Below are 27,590 nucleotides of genomic sequence, written 5' to 3'. Positions count from 1 at the left end.
AAGTCCCTCAGCCAACACAGTGAGTCTTCTGCTGCTACTGTTTTAATGCAGATGTTGATAAGAACTACATTCAACAAGCACTCAGAATATTTCCCTATAATAACACGTCCTTTCTCCAGTCTTCTCTCTGTGATCTCTCAACTTACCCATTTACTGCGCTACTATCCAAAATAATACCACATGTAACAGTGATACGCTGTATTAAAGTCGGTACACCGTGTTCTAAGCTCTCACTTAGCAGCAGGTATGCATATAGTTTTGGTTTCATTAGACTACTGCTTCCGTCACCAGAGAAGGTTTCTTTAACAAGGAGAATGATACACTAATAATCAAATTAGCCACAAGAAGCACCAACTTTCTTTGACATGCCTCATTACACTGAAACAGGTTTTGAAAAATTTCATAGGAATGCAGAGTAGACAAAGTGAACTTTCATGAATTAAAAGAAACTCATACATAAATACACAAAAGTCACTATTCTCAAACAATAGAATGAAAGGACAGTAACAAATGGAGATAGAGGTATATATATAACAGCACCCTGACGACACACAGTGGTGAACAACAAAGACTTGAACTAAAACTCAGCATCAGGATTCACACCAACAGTGCCTTCATTCCTCGGGAGAAGCCGCAGATCTTCTTGTGAACACTTTTCGCAGTAATAATGAAAATGAAAGCTACAGTGTGGGTCTACGATGCTGCCATGCACCGAAACTGCTTTATTGCACACATTCTTTCATTCAGTAAATTTTAAGATATCATCAGTGCTTTCATTTCCACTTCCAGCCAGTTTACACCACACCATAATGGAATGCAAAAAATATTTGTGTTTTTTAGGTCTTCATTTCCTTTTACTTCAGTGCCTGTAAGCTGTCTGTCTTTTCATGATTCATAGCTAAAGTTGCAGTGGAAACAAGTGGGAAAAAGGAAGAAGCTCAGTTAAATAAAAAACAGCAACACTTCCATTGCTTATTTGTGGTAATTGGTAACTAAGTGAATGACGCTCATGCTGTGAGTAACTCTTTCTGTTACTGCTGTCTCATCCTGGGCAGTAAGTCCAGTGCTGTCAAGCAGGTAAACCATTAAAAGCGCATTCACACCACACATTCCTCACATTTCAATGAAAATCATGGCCACGATCACCTTCCATCAAGTACAGAGGAACTGGATGGACCAGCTTGTCTCCACGACGACCTGCTGCTACAGACAGACTTTTTTTTTCTTTTCTTTTTTTAAAAGGACGGACTGGTTTTCTGGACAGCAATAAAATAAAAACAATCAATTAAAGCATTGTGCCAAAACTGCGCTTACATAACGACATACTATATTTTAATGCGTATATTCCTCATCCTGTAATTTATAAAAAATATACTTAAGTTAAATCTGGCCCTACACTATGTGAAAGCTACGTATTATCCTCTATTTATCCAGGTGAAAAGTCTCATTGAGATTTAAATCTCATTTCATATCTTATGTTTACCAAAAAAAAGCAACTCAAGCATGCCTCAGAGAAAAAAAAACAACTTATGTTTGTGCAACAGTTACATTAAGCAGAGCTACTTACTTAAAGCATAAGTTGCCAGAGCTTAGTGTGCAAAATTAAGTGAGTTCTGTGAAATCTTAAGTTTGATTCAGTTAATATGCCTGAGTTTATTTCACGTAAAAGCACATCAGCGCTGGAAAAATGATTCACAGAGGCCTACGTTGTATATTTTGAAATCCAATCCAATCCAACTTTATTTATAAAGCACTTTAAAATACCCAGCACAGGACAAAGTGCTGTACAGTAAATAAATTAAGAACAACAGAATAAAAGAAAACAGTAGAAAATAAAATACATAATACACAAAAATTAAAACAGCCCTATATTTAAAGACAAGATAAAACAGCATAGAATAAACTAAAACAACCAAAATGAAAATAAACTAAAACCAACATCTCACAAAGTGTCAAAGGCCAGGGTGAAGAGATGGGTTTTCAGGAGTGATTTAAAAAACAGGCTTGTCTAATCTCTAAAGGCAGATCGTTCCACAGTTTGGGAGCTGCTACAGCAAAAGCACGATCTCCTCTAAGTTTAGTCTCAGTCTTGGGTACATTCAGCTGATCAGCTGACCTGAGAGAGCAGGTGGGCGTTTAAGGCGCAGCTCAGAGAGATAAGATGAGGCTAGGCCATGGAGGGCTTTAAAAGCCAATAAAAGAATTTTAAAATGAAGCCTAAAAGGAGTGGGCAGCCAGTGAAGTGAAGCTAAAATAGGGGAAATGTTCTCAAACTTTTGAGTGCCAGTTAAAAAATACCTGCAGCATTTTGCATCCTCTGTAAATGAGTAATGTATGAAGTACTGACCCCTATATAAAGTGCATTACAGTAATCCAGATCAGGTGCTAACAAAGGCATGGATAACTGTCTCAAAGTGCTGCTGTGAAAGAACTGGCTTTATTTTAACCAGCTGCCTAAGCTGAAAGAAGCTTTAATCCAACTGTCAAGCTTCAGTTCAGAGTCCACTTTGACCCCCAGGTTTGTGACAGTTGGCTTATTATACTGGGCCAAGGTATCTAAAAACACACTGGGGGTCTCAGTGGGGCTACCAAAAACCATCACCTCAGTCTTTTTGTCATTAAATTTTTAAAGGTTAAGAGACATCCAACCCTAATGTCATCAAGATACTGAAGTAATGGCTGTATGGAATATGTGCCTTTTTTCTTTAGAGGGACATAGATCTGACAGTCATCAGCATAGAGATGAAATGCAATGCCATGTTTTCTCAGTATAGAACCAAGAGGGACCAGATACAAAGAAAAGAGGAGGGGCTCTAGAACTGAGCCCTGTGGGACACCACACAAGAGAGGAGCGGAGGACGACACATGGTCACAGAGACAGACACAAAAAGTTCACCCAGCCAAGCAGGACCTGAACAACTCCAGTGCTGTGCCCCTAATGCCCACCCGGTGCTCCAAACAAGAGAGTAAAATGGCACAATCCACTGTATCAAACACAGCCGTCAAATCTAAAAGCACATGAACAACACAGTTCCCAGCGTCAGTAGCTAAAAATATGTCATTAAAAACTTTTAAAAGGGCTGATTCAGTGCTATGTGAGGGTTTAAAACCAGATTGGAAAACGTCTAAAACATTTTCCAGGAATGTCATTAATTAGCTGTGAGCTATCTTTTCAAGAATTCTGGAAAGAAAAGGTAGTTTGGAGATAGGCTTGTAATTTGCAAAAATTGCAGGATCAAAAGCAGGTTTTTTAATCAGGGGTTTGACTAGAGCATGTTTAAAATCTTTAGGGCATCAAACTAACATCAAACTGTGTTTTACCAGCTCAAGAACCAAAGGTCCAACTGCTGGTAACGCCTCTTTTAAGAGTCGAGGAGGGACATCGTTTGGAGACCCTGCAGGCTTAAAATGACCAAAAATCTCCTTTAAAGAGAAGAGAGTCACGGGCTCAAACCTGTCAAAGACAGCAGCGCAGGAAGTAGAGACTGAGGGGTCATGAAGGAGAGATTTGAGGCCTGTGGAGGAGACCTTCACAATAAAAAAGTGTAAAATATTTTCACAGGCTGCAGGCGAGGGCTCGATACAGTCAGTATGTGGTAAGAGTACTATGAGGTCTTTAAGGTAAGAGCTCTATATGTTGGGTGACAGGGATCTAAGTTATTGTGTTAGTTGTACTTCTCTAGATCGTAGCTGGATATCTATTGAAACCATTCTTTAAATTTAACATTTGAAAGAGAGAACCTTGAAGATGAGCACCGAGGCATCAATCAGTTCATCTGTTTCAGCAGCTAAATCTTAACACAAAAACACCAGAAAACATATCAAATAGTGAAAGGAATCAGCAACAACAAAACACAGCCAAGTGTTGGACTCTATTATCATATACAGTCTCCTGTTTTTAGAAGCACAAAATGATGTGGAATGATGTGAAATACTGTGTGCACAGTTTTGCGGCATTTGGCTGAATTTGAGCAGAGAGTATAACCCTGTATACTTCACAATCCACCCTGCTACGTCTATCAGCAGTCACATGATTAATAAACGCTAATGACCTTGCTCCACTGGTTCCATTTAAGAGTGTACATGACTGCTGATTTGGCCACTCCTTTTTCTGTTTCTCAGACTGGTTTATTTTGATTGTTCAGCCTAATGATGGCTTTCTTTACTTACATGGACATGTCTTTGGACCGCATGTTTAGAATTCCAGTTAACAATAGCAAATGAAAGTTCAAGACCTGAAATCAACTCCAGATCTTTTATCTGATTAGTTAGTTTGAAATAACAAGTAAGCAGGCTTTACTTGACCTTGAAACAGTTTATCACTTAATTGTCCAAGTACTTATGAGAACGATGTATCTCCAATAGTTAACTCAGAAATTTAAACCCATTGAATTAAAGCTGAAAGTCGGCACTCCAATTACATGTTGATTATCTGGTCTAAAATCCACTGTGGAGGTGCACAGAAAAAATGTATCATTGTCCAAAAAATTAATGTATCTGTGTCTGTTGCTGGATGACATGAAAATAAAATGTCAATTTTAAACCACATCATGTACTTAGTTATTGTAATGCTCGGACAAACTGAAGGCCTAAACTTTATCTCAACACTATTGTCAGAAAATCAGAATATTTTTATCAAGAATTTTATGTTTACTCATTATAATTTCTCCATTTTTAAGCTTACTGAAGTGAAAGGTTTAAGAGTTTAAGAGTTGACTATAATGCACTTTAGACCAATCAAGTACATTATTAATATACTGATAACACAGTTTATTAATAACAACGAGTAACTGCAGTTTTGAATTGAATATATGAGCACCACAAATTAAATCCTTCTAAAATGTTACGAAATATAAAGTAAAAAGTATAAAGTGTTTTATGAAACTGAATATCAGTGTAAAGGAAACATACTTCTACAAATTATTACTCTGCTACCAGCTGTAAACAACCCCAAATACCCACAGGTTGTTAAACTGTGATGCAGAGTAGATAAAATGCTGTTACAGGGTTACTTTAAGGGGTTAGCTCATCTGTTTAAGATTTTTGACCCCTTTTAACCAAAATCAAATTTATGAGTATCCTGCTTCCACGTTTCTCATCCTTCACTATCCTTAAGAAAGTCACAACAAGGAATGAAGGTTTTCCTTCAGTAATATCAAAGATTTATTTAAGATTAAAAACATGCATTTATCACACAAATGTAATGTTCCAACGTGAGCTAATAGCTAACTGAACAATTATCCAGAGGGTTGAATATAACTCTTGTGATTTGTTTTGTTCAAGCACCTTGCATACCTTAATGGAGAGAAAAAGTTGATTACTTTTACAACACGTTATAGCGCCATCATATCTTTGCTTGAAGTTTTTCTAATGTTTTCCAAGAAGACTTTATTTTAGCTTCCACACACCATAGCATTTTCAAAACTTCAATTACTGTGATTTATGTTGTTCTTTAATAATGTTTGTTTTATATTTCTATGTCAGAAATGTATTTTAGGTCTACCTGTAAATCACATGTGACACATTTTTTCTTCGAAGTGGAAACTATGAGGACATTATGATGCCTATACCTTGTGATGGAAATATGTTTTTCTTTCCTTGTTTTTTATGGCAGGCTCGTCTGTCACTCTGGTTCCCGTCTCAGCTTGTCTAACAGAAAGCTGAATGAACACATAGAGTAAGAATCTTTAAGTGACAAATGTCTTTCTACAGTCACTCTCTGACTGGATCACCAATGTGACTGAAACAAGAATGAAGAAATTATTTTATGATTTCAGTTCAGTGCAGTTTGGTTTTATTTATGTAGTAAAAGTTATTCTTACAATTTAAGTCCAAAACGTTGTGCTGACAGATTCATTTTATTTCTTCCCCACTGCTATCAGACTCCTGAACAGCTGACCTACCTCAACTACAATTTGCACATCAGGACAATTTGCACACTAAGTTCACTTTGCACATTAAGCTCCTTTGTATATCCTTTGACATTAACAACTGCTTAACTCACTTGTCTTCATTTACTTTTTTTTTTACTTATTTATTTATCTTTCACTATTTTTTTTTATCCTTTTTTACCTTATTTATCTTAATAGCTTGTCTTATTTTTTTTTATCCTTATTTATGTTGTTCCTTCAACCCTACCTAACTTGGCATTTGTGTATGGACAGCAAAGAAAGAATTTCATTGCACAGAGAAATGCTATTTCTTCTGTACACATGACAATAAACACTTTGAATCTTTGAATCTTGAAAAAAAATGGAAGGAAGGAAAAAGGAAGAGATACTATTGAAATAGGACTTCTTTTTTATATTAAGATATCTTAGGTATATCTGCTTAAATTTCTGTACACTGGCAGAAAGAGGAGTTTCACTGGTCCGGCTCACATGAGATCATAATGCGCTGTATGTGGCCTACAATGTAAAATGATTTTGACACCCCTGCTAACAGAGCAATTAGACAAGCCCCTATGAGCAAGCACTTGGTGACAGTGGGGAGAAAAAACTCCCTTTTACCAGGATCAGAGAGGGACAGACAGAGGATAATAAGCTACTGTGAGGTCTTTCAGATATGATGGCGCCTGATTATTCAAGAATTTTTATCTGAAGACAAGGATTCTAAATTTGAGTCTGAATGTAAGAGAAATCCAGTAGTGAAGTTAAGTCAATATGGGAGAATAATCAACAATTGTCCAGCCTACCAGTAATAAATACATAAACTAGTTTTTCAGCATCACTCTGAGACAGGATGTTTCTAATTTTAGACATACTGTGCAAAAGAATGAAGGCAGTTCTACATATTTGTATAATGTGCTCACTGAACCACATATCCTGGTCATAAATTACTCCAAGATTCCTCACAGTGGTATTGAAGGCAAAGGTAATATTTTTTTAAAGTAAGGCAGAGTACAGCAACCTCAGTTTTGTTTAAATTTAGAAGGAGGAAATTATAGGCTATCAAGGTTTTTATGTTTTCAAGACAGGCCTGAAGTTTAATTAGTTGACGTGTATCAACTTCATGCATATCTCCAAAAAGTTGATTCTGTTCATCTGGACGTAGCGTTTTGTGGGAGAAACGTTTCGTCTCATGGCCATTGATCAGTGGTCTTTGATCAGTGGGTTTTGGTCAGTGGTTGTTGATCAATGGTCATGAGAATTTGCATAATTAAGATTAAGGAACTGACCTCCCAGCCCATTGTTCCTTCAGTGGGCTGGTTTCAGTCATTATGCAAATGTACTGTTTATAAGATTGGGGAAACCTGCAGTCAGCTGAGACTGAAGAAGTCACTTGGATGAGTGACGAAACGTTTCTCCCACAAAATGCTACGTCCAGATGAACAGAATCAACTTTTTGGAGATTTATTTTCCCGGATGATTGAGAATGCATCAAGACAAAACTTCATGCATAGATAAAGCTGGATATCATCTGCATAGCCATGAAAACGTATATAGTTATCTATCAGCCAGATATAATTCAGGCCACTGCAACGCAGTTCCTTTAATACCAAGTGTGTGTTCTAATCTCTGTAGTAGCGTTTTATGGTCAGCACTGGTACTGAACACTGCACTGAGATCTACCAGGGCAAGCACAGAGATGAGTCCATGATAAAAGGCTGTAAAAAGATCATTTGTAACCTTCACTAGTGCCGTTTCTGTGAAACTCTTCAAATAAACCATTCCTTTGTAAACAGTCAGTTAGGCCTAACTTTTTAATAGCTGCTCTTCTAGAATTTTTGAACTAAAAAGGAAGGTTACAATAAACAATGGTTTTACTTTGATAATTGGTTTTATTTTATTCTTCAGACTTTAAACTATATTCATATGTCATAACAATTGTTTTAGGTGCACATGCAAGACACACAGATAGGGAAATAATTAATCATGTACATAAAAGCAGCAACAGCACACTACAAAATACCCCGTTACAGGTGAAATGGTACTCAAGCAAAAGTGCAATCAGCAAAATGTACTCTATTAAATGTAAAATCACCGGGAGATAGAAGGAGCCCTTTCAGTATTAGTCTACATCCTTACAGAGAACCAGTTTATTTAATGTTGTGGCTTTTAATTCATTTTGAATGATTTAATCAAGCACACTTTACAATCTGATTATTAGGTTTATACATTTCTTGGATCAAATTTTTAAGCATAAGCAAAAAAAAAAAAAAAAAAATAGGATACTAAAATGTTTCGACGTGTTCAAATGCTTTGTTTTATTTTACTCTTTGTTTACATTTATGACCATAATAGCAGTGACCTACATGCAATAAACCCTTGTTGTCTTTTTTGATTAAGATTAAGACCCGCGTTCCTGAGCATTTTAATGTGATCACTTCGCCCCATATTTAGAGATACAGGTAGACCAGTGCGCTAAAGCTCGGATGCGGATGGCAGACTCATCAAACAGTGAGAGTACAGGCCATTAACGTAAGCAAACCTGTGATTAAAGGACCTGATTCTTTCCACAGGTGAGGTTTGCGCTGGAATGTAAGGAGAGCCGAGGGCCTCACCTGCTGCTGCTGTTGCTGGGAGAGTACAGTCAGAAATAGGGAGGCACAATGAAAGGCGAGTGGGCGGGGTTTGCTCCATTTTCTCTGTCTGTCCGAGAAGTTTGCACCAAATCACTGGAGTCAGGTGTACCTGGAGAAACGCCGTCATTCAGAGCAGCACGTTTGCGGTTTATCCCGGATTTACCTGCCGGCGAGAATGCGCCAATGATCCGCTGAAGCCGAGAATCGTAGCTACGCATCAACTAATCAATAACAATGAAGAAGGGGTCGCTGAATTTTCTGGGTCGAAAGAATCATTCTCTTTTCGACACCAATGTCAAAATGCAGGAGATGGGTGAGTAGAGTCTTACAGTGCGGTCTGTTTATAAGAGCAGGTATCTACGCCTACAGTGAAGAGCAGCACGACCTTTGGACTTGGTGTTGCAATAGGACACATATGTTTCCACCAAGCTCCAAACTTTAGACGTGCTGACAGGAGTGAATCCTTCAGGTGCTTTAAACAAGTAGCAGCAGGTGTCATCTATGAAATTTGTTCGGTGTTTTTAACAAAAGTAAATCCATATTTTAAATCCAAGAGTCTGGGTCCTCTTCAGACTGTTCACTTTGATCCAAGTTAAGATTTCTCAGACAAAACTGAAGTTTTCATCTAGAATAGCTAAGTGTGTACCTTGGGTGTATTTCATATGAGTCAGCTACTCTTAGACATACACGGTGTTATAGATGAAAACAGAAATCTGTTACTTTTATTTACCTGACACAAACAAATTCACTCTTCTGGCCACAACAATGCATAACAGCATATTTCCATAGTACAACAGCTGGGCAAGCGCCATCTGCTGAGCAAGAGTGTGTGATGCAGTTTAAAGCCTTAAAAAAGGAAACACAACTTAATAGCTTAATAATAAAAATATTACTTTCACACACTGATATCAGTTTACTGATAAGCTCTAAGTGACATTAGTGCCATTTGACTAGCGAAAGCAGAAAAGGAGAGGACAATTTCTATGCAAAGCTGCAACACAGGAGAGATCATTTGCCTATTTAAATCAGAAAGGGGCGCAATAGGAAAAACAAATCATTTGCTTAGACTGGTTTAATACCGCAGCCAATTCATTCTGTAGTTCCCACATTTTCCTGAAATGACACAGAAGTGCATAAAAGCTATGAGGACCTACACCCTGTGACTACTGGGAATAGGTGGGAAAACAGTTCCCTTTCCTTGTCTATTATGACAGGCTCCTCTGTCACGCTGATTCTTGTGTCTGCTTTTGTAATAGAAAGCTAAATGAACACATAGAGTAAGAATCTTTAAGTGGCAAGTGTCTTTCAGCAGTCAGTGTCATACTGGAACAAAGGAATGTGTGACTTCTAAGTTTACGTTCTTAAATCATCAGTTTCCCAGGAATGTTATTGCTTGTCTTCCATATCTGAAAATGAGTATGGTCATGTTTCGGGTCTCTGCCTCGGTGCACTTTTAAGTCATCATTGAGTGTCTTGTGTCATCCCGTGACATAGATACATACAGAAAAACCAGGCTTTTCCACTGACATGAAAGACAAATGTGACTGGTCTCTTAACCACTTTGACTTAAGAATGGACGATCATTGTGTGGCACTGTTTGTTTAAAGAACAAAGGGTTATGCAACATAAAAGCAGCAACATTTGGCTGCATGTTATGAAGCTCCTCTCAAAGAGTGAACACAGTTAAAGCGTTTTTTTCCCAAGAATAAACCTGGAAATCATTCTTCCAGGCTTTGCGACAGATAAACTATTTACGTCTGGCTATATGATAAACATTGTGGTGTTGTACAGCAAGCAGAAGGTGGTGCAATGGATTTCAGTTGGCACCATAACTGTTTTCCCTTAAACACAATGGTGGACTTTAAATAAAGACTGCAATCATCGGCTCAGTTGTGCATAGCTATTTTGTTGTCAGCAGCCAACGGCCACACAGCAGATTATTAGGCTGACTGACAACTACTTAGAGGACACTTGGATGCACACAGTATCTCATTACCTGCACACTGCAAGTGTACAACCTCATTGTTTTGGCCTTGACTGGCAGATTAATGATGGAGATTTGATTAGAAATTTAATAGCTGAATCAATTCAATTGAACTTGCTTTGCTACCAGAGGCCCGCTGGATATTAATGATCTACTTTTTTCTTTTTCACAGACAATGTAGAGTTGGTCCTGGGGTCATCTGCAACTCCTGAGTCAGGGACTGCGAGCGTGCGAGCTAGACCCACAGTGAAGCATGGTGCTGTGAGTATCTCTGTGAAACCATGTGGTTCACATCAATTTTTACGTTCATTACCCAGTTTCTGAAATTGAAATGACATGTTTTACGTGTCTCCTGTCTCTCTACCCTCACCATAACCGGTCACAGCAGATGGCTGCCTCTCCCTGAGCCTGCCAGAGGCTTCTTCCTGTTAAAAGGGAGTTTTCCCTTCCCACTGCCACCAACTACTTGCTAATTGGGGGTCATCTGATTACTGGGGTTTTCCCTGTATTATTGTCGGGTGTTTACCTTACAATGTAAAGCCCTTTGGGGCAACTGTTGTGATTTGACACTACATAAAATGGAATTTAATGAATAAGATTTGCATGTGAACAGCTCCACCATTTTATTCAGTCTCAAACCCTGCGCCTGCAGATGCAAAGGAACTGATAGCTGACAGTTTAGTGTTTAAAGAGTTTATTTACTCGTGCAGTCTGATGTGTGACGTGGTCCGCACAGTAAAAGTCTCCACAGAGAGATCTCGACTTATTTTCTTCCAGTATCTCATGTGGGAGTGATAATGCTCATTTCTTTTTTTAGAATGACATGCAATATGACTATGACTATAAAAAACGACATATCTCACAGCGATGCTGTCACAACAGGTAATTTGCAGAAAACATGATCAATGATCTTCTGCAGGTCACATCACACTGCGCACAAAAGCTACAGCTGCCAAAGTTGCCATAAGAAATTAGAGCAGGTCAATTACAATTTAGTCTTGTACTTAAAGCTTGTGGTTCACTTCACATTTGATACTACTACTTTACCTTCCAGTTACTAGCTAACTGACGTGGCAAGATTTTGTTTTTAAAAAATGCAGTAAGCTTACTGATTGAATGTGTCTAGATAAAGATAAAAGTGACCAGTTTGGGTCCTTTATATGAGACTTCCTGCAAATTATTTAAGATGCACCACTTTTGCTTATAATATATTTTTTTAGTACTGTTCTATTAAAACATTTTGTTAAGTTTTGAAGTTTGGAACAATTCATCTTAACCACACGTCTCCCATCGCATTGTCATGGTGCAGACAAAAATGCAAAGCTCATCTGAGCACTTGGTTCACACACCTCAGCTCAGTGTTTTCTGGGAGTGTTCTGTGAATGTGTCTGTGGCATGTGGATGCGGCACACCCTGCAGCACATGGGCAGGACAGCTCTGAGCGCTGCGACAGATGAACGTGAGTCATAGCGCGGAGAAAAGGCGAGATGGAATCAAACAGGATCATACGCTGTCTTTAATGGCACGCCCTCGCTCCGTGATGCAGTTTTCATACCTTTCCAAATAGCTACGCAACTGGGATTATTAGCAAAAGAGGGTGTTATTCAAGGTGTGATATATCTTTTAGGACGGCAGCTGCCTGAAACTGAAGATTTTTATTCTTATCTATTGATGCTGATTTAATTCATTACTGCATACAATCAGCATGGCTGAAACATGGTAAAAGGGGAGCTCTTAGGGCATAAATTGAGTCCAATTAAAAAGTTGCTTGTTGCTTTCCTCCTCAAATGATCTGCAGCAGACTAAGATCAAAAGGATACAGCTGTTATGTATTCCTGGACTGAATACCTGCCCATTTGAAGGACATATAACTTTCCAAGTCTCTTAGATTTGTATTGTGTCAACACAGTCTCTATTTATTTGGTGTCGTAGAGAGAACAGCAACTTACTTTCCATAACTCTTCCTCTATTTTGCCCCTCTTGCCTACAACATAAAACACCCATGTATCTAAGTAACACGCAGTTTTCTCAGCCAGGCCCATCTTAGACAATGTGATGAATAATAGGTGTATCCTCTGATTCACCAAATATTTCTCATCACTCAAGTATGCAAACGTGTTTTCTTTTATTTTTTTAAACCTCTAGCTGTTTTATGTTGAAGAAGCCTAAAGGTTATACATGTACCTAAGTTGCTGCAAAGCAGTCTGACATATTTAGTACTTAATTTTGTGAACATAACCACCATCATAGAATTTTCACGTAACAGCACATTGAAATGATTTTGGCAGCTACTTCAGTTCTGCTGACGCTAAAAATGCTGCAAGCATTGGACAGGCCAACCTGTTTTCAAGGAACACTGAGAGCTGATATAGTTGAGAACTGGTTTGTGCACCTCAAGACCAAATACTTGCCAGACAAAAATCTCTGTACATACAGGCTACAGTATGTAGCCTTATCTCAATTTTACTGTTGATCTTTGTCTCTTGTGTTAAGGGGTTTGAAAAATCAAGTCTGATGGTGTTTAATTTTCTTCCCTCGCAGTCCTTGTCTGAGAGTTTCCAAGGCTTTGCTGTCCCAATGCCGAAAGTCCCTCTCCTGCCCCCTGTCAATGGTCCAAAGACCAACGGTTCAGGTGAGCATCTAGCTACCTTCCAATATGTACTTTAGGTTTAACTTGACTAAAAGGCAAGAATCCCATTAATTAGACCCTAAAAAGTCCACATAACTTGTGGGGCTTTTGCTCAGACTCGGTTGATGGATCACAGCAATCAAAATAAAGAGGAAAAAAAGGAGGGCAGGTTAATGTTTGCTCGGGCATTGCTCAATAACTCCCCCTGAAAATGTCCAAACGGTCATACCAGATGCCAAATATATTTAGATAATGGGAGTGTTAGCATTCTCAATAATAAGTGGAAACCATTTACTTCTTTTGTTTCCTTTTTTAACAATTCTAAATTTATGTAAGAAAGCTGAATTTGAAGCTTTATAAAGAATTTCCTTATTCTTTATAATCTTTTCTGCCTCTTTAATAATATTCTTATTATTGCATATTATATGCACAAATGAATTGCACTCTTTAAATGAAACAGAAGGATTTCAATTTTAGTCTCTTATTTATGCAGCAAGTTTGCATATTTGAATACTGTATCTGTTTCTGCAAAAACCTTTCTCATTTGTCCTGTCTTCTCATCCACAGTTGGTTGGGATCCGTTGTCCAATGGCTCCATTACTTCAGTGCCTAACCTTGATAAAGGGGAAATATTTGTTCCTCCTCCTCCTTCTGTAGCACCTCCACCACCTCCAAGTGAATGGATTCCACCTCCACCAGACTTCCTGGGTGACTTAAACACTCTAGACCTAGCAACCATACAGCCTCCTTCCATGCCCGCACCAAACCCTCCTTCAGTAGAACCAAAGGATTTATCCTTCCTAAAACCACCACCAATGGCTCCACCAAAGCCTCCATCTACCACTTCTACTGGCTCTCCATCATCCATACCCATCTCTAGTCCACCATCAGCTCAAGTTCCAGAGCATCCAAAATTTGCCGCCCCACAGCCCCCTACTGAAAGGCAGCAGAAGACTCAGAAGAAACCTCCTCCAAAGCCCATTAGAATTTCCTCAGTCTCCAACTCTGACTCCCCCCCACAGACTCCTGCACCACCACCCCCTGTGCAGACACCCACATTGTCCACTTTCAATCCCCAAAACACAGCAAAGGTTAACACTGCTCCTAAGACCTCATTTCTCAATGTGTTTGAAGACCGTGACAAAAAACCTAAGCACATGTTACTCCTGGAAGATTCCGGGTCTTCCAGCTCTGGCCCTGTTCTCGTCAAGGTGGACGGTAATGCTCCCAAAGTGCCTACACTATCTAAACCAGTTCCCATTGTAAAGGAGCTGGAGGAGAATTTACAAGTTGCCCAACCTTCTGAATCTACCCCATTTGAGCAAAAGACAGTGACTAAGACAGAGACTAAGACAAAGGCTAAAACAGAGACAATTTCAGTGCAACCAGAAATAACCAAACCAGTACAGCCACCGCCTCAGAAGTCTCTACAGCTTGATGAAGTTGACAATACTCAGATTAATTTAGAGACAAGGAAGGACAAACTTGGAGAGAACCAAAGTCCAAAAGCAGAAAGTCCAAAAGCAGAAAATCCTAGAGAGTACCAAACTCCAACCCCAGTCAAACCTGTACGGTATCAAAATCCAAACCAGAAATACAGTCCGATATTGGATCACAAACTACGTAACCTGAAAGGAAGTGAAACCCACGGAGCACGAGACGGGCATGCAGCTTCTCCGCTGGCTCTTCTAAAGGCAGCTAAAGAAAGAGAGAAAAACAGAACGACGCACTCTGTTTCACAGGAAAACAGTGGAAAGAACAATGAGCAGCCAAGTATTCACTCAAGTGACCTTTCAAGTTCTGGCTCTTCAGCTGTAAAAGTGACAGGAAAAATATTACCAGAGACTCCAAAATCCTTCAGTTCAGTAGACCGTCCACAAACAAATGATGCTCCTGAAACTTCAAGCAGTCACGCCCTGGTCAATGGTCAGGCACCATCTACCAGTCCAGCTCTCAACAGGATCATAGAAACCCCTGCTGTTAGCAAAAAAGCAGAGGAGAGACAAAATGCATATCAAAGCAGCTCACTGTCTCAGACTCCACAACCTGAGGGCAATAAAGATGGGTTCAGCATGCCATTACTGCCTCCACCACCAGAGTTTGATGATTTAAGCAAGATTATGGACCTGCCACCTTCCATCATTCCACCGGACCCTCCCACAAAAAAGGCACCGTCACCACCTGTAACCTCTCTTTCCCCTGCCTCAGTTCAGTATCCTTTGAATAAGACACAACCCTCTGCAAGTCCTCCCTCTTCAGTTCCACCTCCTCCTCTGAAGACAGCACCTCCAGCTTCAATTCCACCTCCTCCTCTGAAGACAGCACCTCCAGCTTCAATTCCACCTCCTCCTCTGAAGACAGCACCTCCAGCTTCAATTCCACCTCCTCCTCTGAAGACAGCACCTTCAGCTTCAATTCCACCTCCTTCTCTGAATACAGCACCTCCCTCTTCAGTTCCACCTCCTCCTCTGAAGACAGCACCTCCAGCTTCAATTCCACCTCCTCCTCTGAATACAGCACCTCCAGCTTCAATTCCACCTCCTCCTCCTCTGAACCACCCACCTCCTAATGTCCAACCAAAGACACAAGTCCAGACAAAACCCAAGCCAGACTCCACACAGCCAGCACGCACTCTGGACCAAAGACATTTTGATCTCCAGTGCATCTTAAAAAAGAAGCTGGAGGAAATGGCCCCCAAAATTTCCCACCAAAAGGAAGATGTAGAGCCTTCCTCTGATGAATGGGAGTCCAATGACCAGCTCAAATCACCAACTACCAAATATCACCAGAAAGCAGCAACTCTGGACATGAGGGAGCTGCAGCGTAAAGTGAACAAAAAATATCCAGATAACTCGCCAACAAAAGTTTTGACCAGGTAAGACTGTCATGCTCAAATGTCACACATTGACTTTTTAAGATGCCAAAACTCACTGGTTGGCTAATATATTCATACATAAAATGTTCTTCTTTTCAGCAATGGGCCGAAGTCTAAATATCAACATGGTATGACTTTCACAGTTCGGCCTGGAACCAAAAATCCTATTACTTATAATGAGTAGCGGAGATTATTAAGGGTCTTTCGATTCTTGGACATGTTGGGACCTTCAACACAGACTATGGGACACAACATGTGTGAAAGTACACTTTTATCAGCAGCAGTGTGTACCACAGCTGAAAAAGAAGGCTTCACACAGGTTATTTACACATTGGGTAGCAAATATGTTAAGAATGCCTGTTGACAAAGGACTGCCGAATCATAAAGACGAACACGACAGTCACTGTCAAATGGTGTTTTCTTTTCCATTGTGTCACAGTCAGAAAGAACGTTTTAAACATTTGTGTAGTTGCTGCTAATTATTTAGTCTTAAGCTATATTTTGCTATATGTTGACTTTTTAACCATAGCTTTGGGTAATGTTATTGTATAGGAAAACTCCATTAATATTCAAATAAAAAAAGTTAACAAAAGTTTTTAAAAAGTCTTTTATAAAACAATGAGAAACTTTAATTGTAAAATATAGTAATTTGGAGCATAACTGTTATTATTTCATGCTGTAATTACCTGCCAAATAATGGGAAATGTTCTTTCACTGTTACATCTCGATTATGAAAGTCTTATGGCGCAAAGTAGTAGGGGTCTAGTGTGATTCTCACATTTATCCCAAAAAATCCTTTATGGTTTGTATTGGATTTTCTATACCACTACAATAAAGACTGTTAATCTAGTTACGTATACATTGTTATTGATGGAGATATCAATTTGTATAATATGAAAATCACATTTGGACATTGCAAGATGTAGTTATATGTACATGTTAAAGTTGTATATAGAAAGTCAAAGTAGGAAATAAATAAATGTAACAAATTGCTGAGTACACATGGCTTGCATGTGTACTCAATTGTATGTAAAAACACTGCAGTGATTTGCATCATCCTAGTAATTAAAGCTTTTAGCTGTGGCTCAGAATGTAAGTACAGATTTAATATACTGGTAAATTCCCAGGGTACAGTATTGTTTAGTTTGTGGCTTTAGTTTGTTGTTAGGTGGTTGCTAGACAGTGTGACATCATCATAATATGTCATGCTTAGTTTTTGGGATATAAATTATGTGTTACTGTTGTGAAATTAAAATGATACAATACTTTTATAAGGCTCTTGTAGGTACATAAAAGCTACAAATGTGTCATTGTGCCACATTGTCAGGTGGCTGCTAGGCAACATGATGACCTCATAATATTTTATATAAACAAGAATCGTCAGGGCCCCATGAAGAACCTGTGTGCCAACTCCAGATCATGTAGGAACTTGTGTGCAAACAGAGATTTTTTTTTTGTATTAAAGTAAGATATAAGCTAGCTGAAGAACTGGTGTAAGTTTTTTTTCCCTCCTAAGAATTGTCCCAAGTAGCATCACACAATTAATTCCAAATAATTCCAAGATTCTGCTAACAAAGAAATTTAGCAGATTTATTTTTTGCTGTTTTTTTGTTGTTGTTGATGCAAATAACCAAAACATATCAAAGCACATGTAATTTAACAGACCTCCATGAAAGGCCTTAAATGTACCAAAAGTTATAGATCATTATTATCTACAACATCAGACCTCACATTGACACTGTTAGTGAATGACTGGGGTCTGCGTCAGCCACACCCTTACCAACACAGTGGTTTATATTTACAGGGCATGTGATCAAAAAGTTCCACCAATAAAATAAGTTCTGCCCATAAAAAGCAGAAAACAACAACAAAAAGAAACATTCTCAATTTAAATTTAGCTACTGTGCTACTCAAGATGGTTTCCTTCATCGCTTCTCCAGGGCTACCATTGCTTCTGCTATCCCACCCCATGTGTTGAAATGTCTTCTGCGTCAAAGCGAACCATTCTAGATCTGGAAGATTTAAGAGTGGTTGGTCTGAGGTCGAGCATTTTTGTCCTGTTTTTTTTTTCCCCTATATTTACTGGGTAAAGCACCATCACTGTCAGTGCACAGTTGTACTGTAACATCCCGAGGTTTAACAGGGTAAGCATTCTTTTCAAATAAAAACCTTTCACTCACATCCAAGTTGTATTTCCTTCTACTATTGGCCTTTTCCACAAAATGAATTTCCAAGTTAAAAGCCTAACAGGAATTCCAAGTATCAACTCCAAAATAGCTGCAGTGCTGGAAGCAGTGCAGAGGTGCATAAGGACATGACCTTGAAGGAGGGGGTTGAGGTTTATGGCTTTTCGGGGAAGAGGAACTTATTGACTGCACTTTGTGTATCCTTGAAAACTTCTCTTATTCCCACTACCTCACAGTAGTAACAGTTTATCATATCTGATGTCAGTAAACACAAAGAACACACCAAATGATGCCACTGATAACATTAGGTTACCTTTAATGTAAAATTCTGCAATACAAATGTGCTGCTTTGATGCAGTTACACAAAGACAAACTATACAGTATGAAAGAAGTGGATAGTGAGGCTGTGATGTGATTAGTAGTCATAGAGAGTATAAAAATATGGACGCAGCTATCTGGTCAGAAAAATGTGAAGACCACCTAAGGGCGAAAGCTGCGGTTGCAAAAAGACTCTCCTACAGAATTCCTCCTATACTCTTCAATAGCTCACTTAGTGGCTAACGACGTGTCAATCGCGTCACTAGCCAATGACTAAGCATTTTAAATCAGACCTGCCCCTCTGTAGCATGTCCATTTTTTGCAACCAAGATGGTGACAGCAGAAACGCTCATCACTAGGTAACTAGGTCCATTTTATGCTCTCTATGTTAGTAATGCACAAAAACCATGACTAGGAGAGCAGAATTCCCAATATTGTGCGGTTTTCGGGGGCTAAATTAAGGTGAGATCTTTCAGTAGATTTTCTTTTCTGCAAAATGACACACCTCAGGAATGAGGGGAGAGTAGTGAGGGGAAAACAGTGCTTTCCTTCAGTGCATTTCCAACTGATGGGTCTAAGAAGAGGAACTAGGAATGCCATCAGCTGGACCCACTTTATGGTGAAGCACAAGATGATCCCAGCCTACTGTTGTGAGGGTGGAGGAGCCATTGTGAAGCCAGCTCACACCTTTGACATAGTCCTGGTGCCGCCGGTCTCTGAGTCTACAAACAAATATGTGATTAGTGTTTTCAATAGAACAACAAACTAAATGCTTTCAGCATGAAGTACAAGCACTCACATTTCTCGCAGTTCAGAGTCCATAACAGCAACGCTACAGTCATCACTAACAGAGGCTAGCAAGGGTGTGCTGGGAAGAAAAGGAAGAAGTCAGAATTTTGTAAAACAGCAATAAAGCCAAAGGTGAGATCGTGACACACTTTACGTTTACCTGTGTGTGGAGAAGGCCAGCCCATTAACTCTGCGGCTGTGAACATTCTCCACCTGAGACGGCTCCGATCCCAGGAAGTCTTTTACAGTCACCCTGCCGAGCTCATCGCCTGAGACACAATGAGAATGTAAAAGAAAAAAAGGAAATCAACTTTTTCTCAATTAAACTCAGCTTTTAATCAAATGTGACTAAGTGCAGCGTCTTACCAAAAGCAATGGTGCTTCTGTGGTGAGGGTGCCAAGCTAGAGAAGTAGGGGAGCAGCTAGGTGACTCTACATCTGAGGCAAAACAAAAGCAGAAACTGAGAATGCGCTTGCCATCTCTCATTACTTACACAGGACATCCTGTACAGCATAGACATTGACATATTTCCAAGACAGCCTATAAACAGATTCCAGGAACAATAAGACAAAGTCCTTCTTTAATCATCCAGACAAAAATCAAACACTAGGTAGCTAATTAGGTAATTATGGAGCACTTCCAAAATTTGGAAGCACTCTATATAACTCTTTACCCCTTGAAAGCAACCCTTAAAGCTCTTTTGTGAACTGAGAGGTTTCTGTCATATTTCAGGCCTGCTTATAGTACTAAATGATGGATCTAAAGTTAGTGAGGGTGGTTTCTGCCTATGCAGCCACTCCTGGACAAACCTGAAAACTACTCTAATGGTCCTGAAATCACATCTTTATGGGGTTTGAGGTGTCAAAATCCATCATTCAGAGGACAGATAAAGTCTTCAAATGTGGGGGAAAAGTTAAGGCTCTACCTGCTGGGTATTAGTACATACTCCTATTTTAGCACAGATACATTTGCAGAGTGAATGACTGCTGCATAGTGTGTGTACTGGCATAAATATGTAAACATAACTGTTTGTTTTGGAACAAATTTTACTCTGTCATAATTCATTTCCTGTGCAGCTCTACCAAATCTCGACTATTCTTGCAGTAGTGTTTGGCAAAAGTGGTTATCAAAGCTTGGTGACGTAGCTTACATATTCTTGATGCAGGTTTGTTGGGCTTCCTCCTGTCCCACAACAACACACGGCCGTCCTAAAGAAGGGGTGAGAAGAAGTAGTTGAGTTTATCTGAATGATTGCAGCTCTGTGGTCCAAAAAATAAACCTCACCGACAAAAATGCAAACAACACGCTGATTAGTATCTTACTTGGCTACAGGAGAGAAACAGAGACTCATCTGTAGGACTGCAGGCAACACAAGTGACTGGCTGTGTGTGCACTGGGGGAAGAAAAAAACCAAGAACTGTTGAGTTAAACTTTTCACATCAATGACATTTATGACATTTTTGGCTTTTTAAAACCATTTTAATATAAAACTTTCCTTCAGCAATTAATTGTTCCAAAGGGTCAATAGGAATATGACACTGGGATAGTCTGGTAATGTCAGCAATAGAAAAAAAAAACCTTAGTAAATTAATTAATCTAAAATCTATACATACAGGAATGCTACAAAAAATAAACATTCTTTGCTTTTATTTTTCCACATTAAGGGAAAAAAAAGCATTTTCATAAGTTTTGTGCATTTCTGTATGAAGAAATGTTAAGATGATGCTTACCATTGTAGGTAGTGACAACCGTTTCCTGACTTAGATCCCAGACTTTAATTCTGTAATAATAAGCAAAGATGCACTTTAAGGGATGACAAGGGTAACTCAAAAATTAATTAAGCCAAAGTTTGAAACAAAAGCAATTAACATTGCTTCTGCTCTGTTGTGACAGGTGGAATGGTGCATGTATGTTCATGTAAAACAAGTCTAACCTACAGTCCATGCTGCCAGTGACTGCAGCGGTTGCTCCAACCACAGGGCTTACTGTAGTGACAATATGGTCATGATCATGCTTGGTAAAGCGATTAACCAGTAGACGTTCATCCTCTGCCAGTTCCCAGAGCTCCAAGGCACCTGCACAGACAAATGAGGCCAGTTTCATACAAGCTTCAAGTGCGTGCTTGATTCATCTGCCATAAAAAAACATTTCATTACCTGAATCTGACGCAACAATAATTCCTTTCTCTGACACCCATTTGACATCTGTGACACCAGCCTCAGTCTGCACACCAGCTTTGCAGAATCCCTCACTGGGGGCCTGGTCAGGGTCGCTGTAGATCCAAACAGATCCCTGCCAGCTTCTGCCAGAGAGGCTGGAGGCACCAAGTAGCAGGGTGCCATCTGTGGAGAAAGCCCAACGAGAAAACCCTTCAAACATCTATATTTTCATTCATCGCCTGCCAGTTAAGATTACTCTGACTGGTATTCAACATAAAATGTTATTTATTTAACATTTTCAACGTAGGACTTGAACAGTTTAGCACAAATGTAAACACACTAATAATAACCAACTAGCGGCTCCACGTGTTTACACGTTAACCTTCAGCTAGCGCTCCTTTTCCCAACCTTCTCTGTATTGTGCCGCGCACAGGTGCCTCTCCATGCACGCTGGAGCATTGGGGGGTATGTCCCACGGGTTTTCCTTGATCATGCTAGTATCCGCGGAACTATTCATCCAGAAACCGCACTTTAAATGTTGATGAGATTTCCTAAACTTCTACAACACAACTCCTGCGTTAGCTAGCTAGTGCTACTGCAGAAATGCTGCAGGCTTTGTCTTTAGTTTATTTGGAAAATATTATTACTATTAATATCATTAATAGTACACAGTCGGTTCCTAAAAAACACGATTAAGCCTGAATGCATGAAAAACGAGTCCGTAATTTTTTCGTTTCGCGAATGAATGACCGAGAGAAGCGCAACACATGGGACTATTAGCAAACACTTCCTGTCTGGTGTAGCTTTTTCTTCTTCTTCTCCTTTTCTTGGCCGCATGCACAGTTCCAGACGTGTTACTGCCCTCTGCAGTATTATTAGGCTTATGCGGCCTCTTCAAAGGCATAATGCTGTAATGTAATGCAGCACTGCCACCTGGAGTTACTATAGTTTTGTATTTCCATATCATGTTTTTATGTTTTTATTTATTTCGTTTTAACTTTTTGTTTTGAACGCTGTTTAGTTTCAGTTAATTTTCGGAGTGTGTTTGCTCATTTAGTTTGAGCTTTTATTCGTTTCAGTGTTAGAAATTTTGTGATGATAACTCATATTCAGTGGCGGAGGGGGTGGCTTACTGGGCTTAAGCCCGGGTTGTTTTTTCAGAAGCCCGGGGTCTTTTGGAGTGTAATTTTTTCATAGTTAGATGTAGGGCTGCCACGATTAGTCGACTAGTCACGATTACGTCGACTATCAAAATCGTCGACGACTGATTTAATAGTCGACGCCTCGTTTGAAGCATCACAAAAGACGCAGGAATAAGTAGTAGGATTTAAGAGTGTAATAACGGACTGAAACAGAAGATGGCAGCACCTGTATGTACTAGGATGCCAGCTGCCGTTAAACCCCAAAGAAGAAGAAGCTGTATCCCAGAATTCATAGCGCAGTGCAGCTCAGTTTACAACAATGGCGGCAGCTAGTTAGTTTTAATATTACTCTTATTATTCTTTCTGGGTTACAAAATAAACGATTAAAATATTTTCAGGCGAGAATGTAACTGTATAAACCTCAAATATTTGCTCAGTTTATCAAGACACCACATATTTTCAGAAGCGCTCCGACGTTTTCGGAGACGTCTGTTACCCACTAGCTCGGTAGCTAACCGGGGGCAAGGCTCACTAGAGCCCGTGAGAACACCGGACTCCCGCAAATCGTTTTCAAACCCACCGCTGTCTTTCGCTACTCAGGTTAAATATATATAAGTCACTTAGATAACTTCAAAATATTATTGTTTGGCTTTTTTTTAGTATTTTATTTGTTCCTGAGTAAATCGGTTTGGCTGAGATTAAAGTTATAGTTTTTACGCAGCTGAATAAAAGTCAAGCAGACAACTGATTACCAGAAGTGTGAGATGCTCGAGAATATACTCCGGTGTCCCGTTATATTTTAGATAGCAAGGAGCAGACGGCTGAGTTTATTAAACTTCACCGAAACAATCTGCAAATTTCATTAAAATTTAATAAACTATCATCTTGTCTTTATTTTTAGTTAGCACATACCTTAAACACTTAAAGCTGTAAACTAATGATAGTTATATAAGAGCAGATGCATGCTGGTGGAATAAGCTGTACGTTTTACGTCCAATGGATGCATGATCTGATTAGTCAACTAATCGCAAAAATAATCAGTGACTAGTCGACTATCAAAATAATCGTTTGTGGCAGCCCTAGTTAGATGCCTGGCTGACAACTGTATAAAACAAAAAACTACACACAATATTCGAAGCACATAGTGCACACTGTGGGAATTTACGACTGTGCGTAAATCCCCCCTAATATTGGTATGATCCGAGCTCAGGCACTAAGGGGGCGGGGCAGCTGCTGCCTGCGAGTGCGCTGTTGGAGAAACGGAGCCAGGCAGACAGAGGAGAACTGAAGTTCGACCAGGTACCAAAGCAAATCATTCGTACTGTACAAATAATGTAAATATGACGGTGTATCACGAAAGATTGATATCAAACTGATCACTTGGCCCATATTACATTACTCGCTCTTCAAGTGAATCAACAAATGGCGAAATGAAAAGCGGAACAACAACAATGCTGTTTCTTTAGAGAGTCTTAGCTTACATGTGTGTTTATTTCATATTTTCAGTTGTTTCCCTCCACGGCTAAATAAATCGGTTTCAGTAATGTACTGATATACAAGAATGGACATAAGGGGCTTCTTTCAAAGAAAAAACTCAGGTAGTATTTTATATATTATGCTTTGTATGTTGTTCAGTATATTTCTATGCAAAACAAGAGGTATTTCAAACCACAGCAGTATATTCACAGTTTAAACCAGATATTTACATACACTTTATGGAAAACACAAGAACATTTTTTTACTGTACAACATCAATTTAGAGTAAACTTGTTTTGTTTTGGATAAATAAATATTGAAATATCTTTTGAATTAGTTAAATGTCAGAATAAAGAGAGACAGAGCTGTCTATTTTTTTTTATCACTTTCATCAAATTTAGGAGTACATGTACACTAAGTTTATTGTTAATTAATAAGAAAACTCCAGACGATTCCATTCTGAGCTGAAGAAGCTTCTGAGAGTCCATGTGAGTAAATTGGTGGCACAGCTGTGGATGCATATAAGGCAAAACACAGAGTCTGTTTCTTTGACATGGGAAAATCCAGAGATGTCAACCAAAACACCAGAAAAAGAATTGTGAAGCTCCATAAGTGTGGCTCAATTTTGAATACAATTTGGTGCCATTTACAATTAAGAAATACAGATAGTTTCTCTCTTTACTCTTAAAGTTAACAAATATGTTTTTTATATTTATCAATCTAAAAAAATAAACATTTAGTCTGATTTGATGTTACAATTAAAAAAGTGTTTGTGTTTTGATCTGAAGAGTATGTAAATATCTGGTTTCAACTGTATATTTGATGATTGTCAGCACAAAGAGAGAGAGAGGAACAGAGAGGGAGATGGAGAATGAGGACAGAACAGAGATGGAACAAGAGCAGGTGAGAAACACATGTTAGTCAAATGGTTGTTTACCAAAAGTATCACCGTGTCATAGGTACTCGTGTATCTTGTACCTAGTGTTTCTTTTTAGGTTTGCTATTTTTCAAGTTATATATTTATTAAGTTATGCAGGCTTGTTTGCACAACAAGGCTAAATAATTATATAAACTTTTCTGAATCTGTACTTGGTAGAAATAAAAAATAAGTGTAGTGCAGGTCTATGATGATTTTTAGTGCTACTATCATCTAGTTTTGATTCTGGTTCTGTCTTGGTTAAGTCCTAAGTAGTCCTGATTTTGAACGGTTGTAGTCCTGTTTTAATTCCGGATCAGTTCTGGGTCTGGTTGAATTGGGGTTTAGTCCTCGTGTCTTCATACAGCCCTGATTTTGTTCTGCCTTGCTGCTTAATTAAAAGCACCCCCCCCCCCAAAAAAAAAAAAAAAAAAAAAAATCCCACATGCATACTACCCTTTAGGGCTAAGCCCCGGGTGTTTCAAATGTCTGGCTCCGCCTCTGCTCATATTTATAACTTATGGATGGCAAATAATGCTGATGCCATTTTTTTTCTCCATGTGGCAGAAACAGGTTTTTGTTGTAGCTTCTTTCTTCCGAAAAATAAGACATAATTCCAGCCTGTACTTTGATGTGAACTCCTATGTCAGTTAGTTAGTATGTTAGTTACAGACAAATCAGTCTGTGAGTTATTAATCTTTTCTTTCATTACATTCTTTCATTCCCAGGCTGATACAGCTAGCTACAGATACGAACTTCTAGATTCGCAATTCGGCAGATAGCCTATTTTGATGTTTATTTCACTTTTGTAATGCTCGTGCTGAGTGAACAGGAACATCAAAGCTAACTGAACAGCTTTAAAGCCCTTCAGCTTTTCATCACACCATCTGGTTTTGATCATAATGATAAAATAAACCTGATCACTGCCTTTTGTAGATGGCATTGTATCTGCTGATAGGTTCATTATACCACTGTAAAACTTGGAATTTCTACAATAACTTAAGGTATTATTATTATTATTATTATTATTATTTACAGCATATTTACTGTTTTATAATTTATTACAGGATTAGCACAGTTTTTTCCAGTTAATATGAGTGTAGCACTATTAGCTCTTTGAAAAATAAAGCAAGTATAAACATTACATTTAAACCATCAAAAAATGTGAATGTCTGCCATCCTAATATCGTCTAGTAACACAGCTATTTCATCATTAGCAATTCTATTAAAATATTCACCTAATGATGGAACGAGATGCAAAGACAGAGGACCACAAACTTATCTTGAAGGGGTATCTGTCTACCACAATCTATCCAATAGTTGAGATTCCTCTTTCTAAATATCACAGTAGAAGAATTGAGAATAACTACTTTATTGTCACACAACAAGATCAATGTTCATATTAGTGAATCTTTCAATAAAAGGATTTCAAGCTGGGTGACAGGTTTCCCCAGTGCCCTCTTATTGCCCAAGAAATCTGATATTGTCCTTTTTTCTGGGGCTTTAGAAGATAAATTCTGTGCCACAAGTCATATGTGACTATGGCATGACTATTTGGCCAGCTACCTTCAGAACTTAATTTGATGTATAAATTATGTTACATATATTTTACTTTTTTTTTCAGGTCTTCAGGATCGGGAGGACATCAGACCCCCTTCTGCTATTTCACAAAATTCCCATGTCCTCCAAGATCCTATTGTTTTTTTCCATCTCTTATCAAACAGGAGGCTGAGCTGGAGGTGGAAAAGCTGAAGACTTTTATTGGGAGTGATCACAACTGACAGCTCAGGCTGAGCAGTTTGGAGAGAAAGGTAGAGAGGCAAGACTGAGAAGGCTTGGACGTTCTCACTGGGGACAGTGGAGATATTGGACAAAAGATGTTAAATATGTAGCCGCCATTCATGGATTTAGTGATGGAGGACATTCAGAGGGTTGGTTGTCAAAGAGAACGCTAGGGATAGGGTGAGGTGGAGGCTGATGATTCACTGTGGTGACCACTGGTTGCAGCCAAAAGAGGAAGAAAACATTGTTGATATATTTTAAAGCATTTTTAAACTTCATGTGCATACTGCAAAAAAAAAAAAAAAACGTAAAAGAAGAAGAAAAAGCCATGACATAACATTATGGATGTAATATCCATTGGAGGTAGAGCCGGTCATCTACTAATCAGAAGGTTGGTGGTTTAATGGTTTAACTGGCTGCTCCAGTCTGCATGCCAAATATCCGCGGCCAGATTCTAACTCCAAGTTCTTATCCGATCCATCCATTGGAGTATAAATGAATGAATGAATGATTGAATGATTGAAAGAAAGAAAGAAAGCATAGAAAAAAAATTATGAATAGGTAAATGAGGAATGTTGTATAAAGAGCGTGAGTGCTCAGGTAGAGTAGAAAAGCGCTATATAAGAACCAGTCCATTTACCATTGTTTTTCTAGACTGAATGTGGCAAAAAGTAGTCCCTTTTATGTCAACTCCTTATCGAACAAACCCCACAGTAAAGTGACAAGAGAAGAAAAGCAATTACAATAATGTAAATGCGCACGTATAACTACGTCAAATCCATCTGCGCTTTTATTGTGAAGGTAAGCAA

General features: G+C 38.9%; 2 protein-coding genes across 2 annotated transcripts; one reads left to right on the top strand and one right to left on the bottom strand.

Annotated features, from left to right (window-relative positions):
• Positions 1-8,614: 8,614 nt before the first annotated feature.
• LOC146387085 (uncharacterized) lies at positions 8,615-18,492 on the top strand. The gene is made up of 5 exons (XM_084928426.1): positions 8,615-8,837; positions 10,681-10,769; positions 13,050-13,140; positions 13,705-16,012; positions 16,112-18,492. Exons 1-5 carry the CDS (start codon positions 8,759-8,761, stop codon positions 16,194-16,196), a joined length of 2,652 nt encoding a protein of 883 aa, XP_084784552.1. The 5' UTR covers positions 8,615-8,758; the 3' UTR covers positions 16,197-18,492.
• A 5-nt stretch (positions 18,493-18,497) lies between these two features.
• Positions 18,498-22,284, bottom strand: wdr77 (WD repeat domain 77). The gene is made up of 10 exons (XM_084928427.1): positions 21,874-22,284; positions 21,463-21,648; positions 21,240-21,381; positions 21,037-21,086; positions 20,629-20,699; positions 20,457-20,514; positions 19,672-19,743; positions 19,466-19,574; positions 19,316-19,384; positions 18,498-19,238 (listed from the first exon to the last, which is right to left on the bottom strand). The coding sequence occupies exons 1-10, from the start codon at positions 21,980-21,982 to the stop codon at positions 19,091-19,093; spliced, it is 1,014 nt and encodes a 337-aa protein (XP_084784553.1). The 5' UTR covers positions 21,983-22,284; the 3' UTR covers positions 18,498-19,090.
• Between the last annotated feature and the right edge of the window lie 5,306 nt (positions 22,285-27,590).

The sequence above is a fragment of the Perissodus microlepis genome, chromosome 5 (genome assembly GCF_051167445.1).
Source record: "Perissodus microlepis isolate ML-2025 ecotype Zambia chromosome 5, ASM5116744v1, whole genome shotgun sequence".
Lineage (NCBI taxonomy): Eukaryota > Metazoa > Chordata > Actinopteri > Cichliformes > Cichlidae > Perissodus > Perissodus microlepis.
This window is presented reverse-complemented; position numbering and strand designations above follow the sequence as displayed.